Source organism: Corvus kubaryi, unplaced genomic scaffold (genome assembly GCF_017639235.1).
Source record: "Corvus kubaryi isolate FWS band 111438036 unplaced genomic scaffold, C.kubaryi_AGA036_p1.0 37398, whole genome shotgun sequence".
Lineage (NCBI taxonomy): Eukaryota > Metazoa > Chordata > Aves > Passeriformes > Corvidae > Corvus > Corvus kubaryi.
In genome coordinates this window covers 5,344,329-5,350,618 of record NW_024581137.1, presented here as the reverse complement: position 1 = coordinate 5,350,618, position 6,290 = coordinate 5,344,329, and the positions used below count along the sequence as shown (strand labels likewise).

Genomic DNA, 6,290 nt, shown 5'->3' with positions numbered 1-6,290 from the left:
GAAAAACACCAAACAATTCAGTAAGTCCTAAAGGCAGAAACCACTAGAAAACCTCTGTATTTTTTACTTCAGTTATGAGTTTCATGTCTCAAGCCTCATCTATCTCCACAAATGGAGTTGCCCACACTCTTATGCCTCACATTCCATCCCCATCCTTTTTTCCAACCAAGGACGGCTAAGCACAGGTTGATCAACACCACACTTTAAGCAGAAGAACTAATAACGTATTTCCATATATGCAAAGTTTCAAATTCTGATGCAGGCAGTCATAAAAGGACATTTTGCAAATACATTTCTCCCTAGTTCAGCCCTCCTTTTTATTAGATTTAAATGGTTAGTGTAAGAGACCTAATGATCTATTAGTTATGGCCCAGGTGCTATGCAAACCAATCTGACTTTATGCCAGTTGGGGTATTTTCAGGAGGGAGAATAAAAATAATAAATCTCTTACTATCAGAATTTACTTCAGCTTTATCTTTGATGAAGTTTGAAAAGATAAATGTAGAATTTTTGACTGCAACATGATCACAGCAGAGATGTTAATAGAACTGATTTATTATGCTCAAACAGCAAAAAATGCATAGCATCAGTGTAGAGGAAAAATGAGCTACAAACAGAAGCTTCCAGCAGAAGGAAACCACAAATTTTTAGGGTTTTGTACCAGAGGTACAACACAAAGAAAGAATAACTTTGCATTCTCATGTGCATTCATGCCATCTAGTGCTCAAAACCAAAAATTCCCAAACCCATGAGTTAAAACTCTTCTTATGCCAAAAACAACCACTGATACACTTTGCACCTCCTAAAACCTTCAATTTTTCAGGCCAGCTAATAACACATTACACAGAAACATGCTACTGTTCAATCTGTTTTGAAAAACATCTCAATATGTAACTTCATAACATTTTTTATTAAGTTAATTTGACCATTTACTGTTCACATTCTGTAAGTTCTGTAGGACCCACCCTCTTTTCCCCTTGTTTCTAGGAAGAGCACCCCTCCTCCTTTACAATGTCAATTATGACATCAGAATCAAGAGCAAATTTTGCTCACTGAATAAAGAGAAAGAAAAAGATGCTCTGGTACTACTGAATTAAATACTTCTCATTCTATGATTTATTGAGAACAAGGAAAGAAATAAGAATTTTTATCTCCATCAAATGTCTGGCAGTTTGTAAGGGAACAGAAATATTCCCGCAAAAGTAATAAAGCCCAAATGTGTACATTGTAGGTTTGAAACAAGAACTCATGGCCAGCAGCATCCCAAATACCTATTCCTCCCAAATCCCACTTGTCCTTACTATTTTCCATGTTCTCACTTTGATTTGCTGCAAGCAATTTGCAACATCATCTTAAAAATTACAGGCATTTTGATTACGCTCTCTTTACAATTTCAGTAACAGGCAACTCCACCTACTCTACAAAAACCCATCTTACTGATCAACTGTACATTGCTAGGAATACAGAACATTCACAAAAAAACCTTCATGTCGGTGCCAAAGTCACTTGTTACTTGCCCCTCAAAACCTCTAACATCTCACTTAGAGCAAAAACTGAGCACTTGCAGGTGTTTGCAGTGCATTATCTCAGATTTTAACACTAAGAAATCTGTTTATGAGGCACCTACTATGTAGAAATGCTTGCAAGTTACCTTATGAGTTCCAGTTGAGCAAGTTCTTGATTTGCTTGAAATATTGGCTTTTTTGTAAAAAGTTCACCCAGGATACAGCTGTAAAACAGTTTTGCATAATTCCATCATTATGGCTTTCATTACAGATTGATAGAAACTTTAAGATTTATTTTTGGATTGTTTTTATCCTTGCTACGCTTCTGTCCAAACTCTTACCCACAGCTCCAGACATCAATAGCTGGTGTGTATCTTTCTTCCCCAAGCAGCAGTTCAGGAGGCCGATACCATAACGTAATAACTTTGTTCGTATATGGTCGGCTGTTAGGAGGAGGAAGAAGAGAGGACTATCATTTGGGTATGATCACACCTCTGACAAAATGATACCTTAAGGACTTTACTTCTGTGATACTGTTTAAGAACAGTACAATCTCCCACTCTCTTTTCATTTTAGCCCTGCAAAGCTGTAACTGCACAAAAACAAATGCAATTGTCTGATGAAGGCTACAAAAGGTCAGACTGAACATATAGATAATAATCACACAGCCACCTTGATGCTACGTGAATTCTGTATCTCCACTATCATTCAGAAAGCAATACTGTATATTTATTACATTGCTAGTAATTTCCGGAGCAGGACCTGCTTAGATAAAACCAGTAAATTCCATGCAACTGTTGGTTATTACCATACTGAATACAGGACCTCTACAAGCATTTTAAAAAGAAGAAAAAAAGTCACTCTTCCCTCTTTAAGTATGAGCAAAAGAGATAAAAGCCTTTTTCTGGAATTATATTGTTCAACAATTTTGATTCCAAAGCCTGGAATGCTTCTAGTATCTTCCTATATTTCACAACATCTTTAATTCTCCACAGCTCTAACCAGAAATTTTGGTCACTGTGAATAATCCTTTCCATCCTCCCACTGAAGGAAAGATTTCTACTAACGCAGACACACTTTACTTGTGCACAAGCTAAACTACAGCATCAACAGTTCAGATGGGAAAGCAGAAAAGATATGTTCGATTTTGGTTTTGTTTCAACCAGGATGTTTTAAAAGTAATCCCAGAATTATTTCAGTTTTTTTTCAATTTTTCACTGTTATCAACACAAGGTAACTCTGAACAGAAAGAGTAACATTAAGTATGAATAACCATAGAATAAAGCCTAACAAGCTCTTATAGCATTCTCAGTAATACAGGTATCATTACTGTAATCATCTGAGTCTTTCTTTCATTAACGCACATAACCCCGATTCATTTTTAAAAAGTAGTATGTTTTTGGAAACAATCCCATCATTTATCTTATTTATCTCTGAAGCAAGGGTACCTCTACATATACATTGCTCATATATATTAGGATATGGTGGTTTTTATTTGAACAGTTGTCTTGTGATGCAATCTGTCATATCTCCTACTCCAAACATATTAAATCCACCAGAACAACATTTAAAGGAGCACAACTACAACAACTACTGGGAATTTGCTTAAATTTTTATTTCCTCCCCCTTATGCCCCTACTAAATTGTGTACCCTTTCAAACAGTATTAAATTCTAAACAACAGTAAACCACATGCAAAGTACATGAATTAAAACCAGCAGCTATTATACACTTGTTGATATACATTAACTACACCTGTTACTGCAGGTCGGAAGGAAAATGAATGAGAAAAAGAATTACCAAAAATCTACTGAGATTCTAATTATTCTCCCATGTTCAACTGGCAATTCTATTAGCTATCTTAATCTTGGGTTCATTTATGCATAATGGCATAATAATGTTGCTGTTTGATGTACAGTAAAATCTCCTACTGGCATTATAAGGATGCTGAACTTCTAATCCTTAATGAACAGTGAGTTTTACAAACAAAATTTAAATTAATTTAAAAACAGACATTAAAAAAACCCCAAGCAAAACACAGTAAACCAGAGGGAAAAAAAACCAAACAACATTAGGCTAGTTTGGTACTGTTAAAAACAAGAAGGTAGGATAACATCCTTTTATTATTAAGTACTTCCAAACCAAAAAGTAATTAGCTAGCAGCTACTTCAGATTATCTCACTTTGCTATTATACCCAGCAGTTTTCATAACTGTACCTGAACATATTTACCTGAAATAACAGTTCAGAGGCAACAGCTCAGTGAAACTAATGCTAACACATTTATCAACAACCTAAGAGCTCTGTAGAAAACAATAAACTCATAAAACTAACATTATGGATATTATTTCCCAAAACAGACATGCAGAAATCTAAGTAAGCTCAGGTATCCAACCATCTCTGTATCCAACCACCTCATGGACATACTACTGTAGTGAACATTCAGCCTGAATTTTGAAAAGTCAGTTCCACATGACAAATACAACATTACAAAGTAAATACTGAAGTTCTTAATCGTAAAAAAACTGTGCACCTGTTTCCTGGAGTATGAGCATAATGAAGCCAAGAACAACAGAAGCACAAGTCACAAGAAGTTTCAGAATAACTTTTATTTAAACATGTATCTCTGTTTCCAGCAGATTCAACAGCACTGACTGCCTAAAGAATACAACGAACCTCTTGAAATGTAAGGTTAAATCTTACACAAAAGTAATGCTTATTGAATAGAAACTGTATGCTACTTTGTGTCAGGAAAAAAAAAAAATTGCTTTCCCTAAAGTCTTCGGTATACCAAGAGAAGAAATACACCTTAGGTTTACAGGATCAGAAACTTAGGACTGTAACTTAATTTCCAATCAATATATGGCCAGTCTCTATCATTATTTATCCAGAACACCTGGAAAAGCAATACACTTGCACAGACTTTTGTGGTTTTATGCAGTGTAAGACAACATGTATTTCTCTCAATTTCCTAAGCAATTACTTGTATTACATTAAAGTAACATTTCCTCTAAACAGTAGTCTTCTGGCCCTCATAATAGTTATGCAACAAGATTAAACTTCTGAATGATTTTTCACAGTATAATTGAATCTTACCTTTCTTCCGAGTTGTACAGCCGAGCAAGCCCAAAATCTGCGAGCTTTATCTGCCCTCTGGTGGAAAAAGCAAAGAATTATTTAGTGGTTAATCCTGTTAAACCTTCCTCCCCCAAAATCAGGTAAAGTTTAAGACTGAAACAGCTGCAACTGATCTTCACCAAACTACATTAATGAAGAGGCAATGCTTTGCTATCTCTGCATCACTTCAGTAAACAGTATGCTAACTTAACAAAATAGCAAAGACAAGTAAGCAAAATTAGGTATGCTTATCCAATGGCATTTATATCACTGGATGTTAGTCAAATTTAGTCTATACCATAAAATATTCAAGTCAGTAACTCTGCAGGAAAAAAATGAGGGAAGAAACTGCTATTTTCTCAGGCCTTGCTGCCAGCATGAGCATTTGTACAGCAAACAACTATCAGCAGTCATACTTCCTTCTAGGAAACCATGAAAGTCCTCTTGTGCTATTGTACAGTTTAAATACAGCCTTTAAATCAGGGTGATCAACCAGATAAGGGCTTCAGTTTTGTCAGCAGCCAACTTGCTGAATGACATAACCCCTAACTCATTCCTGAGTTTTCCCAGACACAAGGGGAAGAGTAGAAGATACAGAGCTCTTGCCTGGCAGTTCCCACAGCTAAAAGGCACTGCTCAATGACTAGAATCTCCATCTATCTGTAAAGTCTGGATGATTCAAACAGAAAGCTATCTGCAAGCTTTTCTAACACACGAAATTAATGTTGGACTGTTATATGTGGTTTTCCTTTTCTGTACTGATAAACTTTTGTAACTCCCATCACTTTCCAATAATGTTATGTTCTCAAATTATGGCAAGATTTGCTGCTAGCATGACCATTTTGTGGTAATAGCACATACGTGACCATTTTGTGATGACCAAATATGCTGGTCATAGTTTCCATCCACTTTTCTCCTCAGACCTTTACTCTGATTTCTTGGAGAACGCGCATAAACAAAGAAACGTTCCCCTCAAATTTACATGCTTATTTCTGAGAAGGTATTTAGAAAATAAAGATATGTGTTGGGTTGACCCTGAGTTGATGGACAGTCTTTAAGACCAATTACGCTTCTCACAATTTACATATTTAAACCGCACAGAAAGGCGGGACTTCCCCTTTTTTGTCGGAGCTCGCCTGCTGGAAGGTGGGGGGGGCTCCGAGCCTCCAGGCCCCGCTGGGCCGGGCCGGGGCCACTGCCCCTTTCCCCCTTTCCCAACGCTGCGGCACGGACCCTGGATCACTGCGGGGGGACTGTCCCAGAGCCGCAGGCAGCTAAAACCAGCCATGGACTGCCACAGCTAAACCCATCCAGCGCGGCTCCTGGGGACAGGCGGGTCCCTCTCCTCTCCATGCGGAGCTGGCGGAGTCAATGGGAGCCGGCAGAGCCTCCTGTCTGCAGCCAGCACACTTCGTGCTGAACTGAAGAGGACACCATGCAGCCAGCAGCACAGAGGGAGCGAGGCTTTCCCCACCGTAAAGCCTGAACAAGAACACCCTTCAACATGGCAGCGTCAGAGTCAGAGAGAAAGAGAAGTGAGTCCCGTGGGACGGAGCTGAGCATGGCGACGGGAGAAAAGAGGGCGGTGCCGCGATTCTGGCGCGTAGCTTAAAAAACCTCCTTGCATGCCGTGGTAAGAAACTGTAATACTACAAACTGTTTGTCTCTTT

The 6,290-nt window shown here is 38.1% G+C and overlaps 1 protein-coding gene across 4 annotated transcripts in view; it reads right to left on the bottom strand.

Moving 5' to 3' along the window:
• The window catches only part of CDK13 (cyclin dependent kinase 13), a 50,950-nt gene that overhangs the window by 13,835 nt on the left and 30,825 nt on the right, over positions 1-6,290 (bottom strand). For 3 of the 4 annotated variants that reach the window (XM_042044435.1, XM_042044438.1, XM_042044436.1), the window contains exons 7-9: positions 4,600-4,656; positions 1,847-1,948; positions 1,652-1,729 (exon numbers count right to left, since the gene is read on the bottom strand). In XM_042044435.1, coding sequence (XP_041900369.1) covers positions 1,652-1,729; positions 1,847-1,948; positions 4,600-4,656 — 237 coding nt within the window. The remainder of the gene's footprint in view (positions 1-1,651; positions 1,730-1,846; positions 1,949-4,599; positions 4,657-6,290) is intronic. The other variant, XM_042044437.1, reaches the window with a different exon arrangement.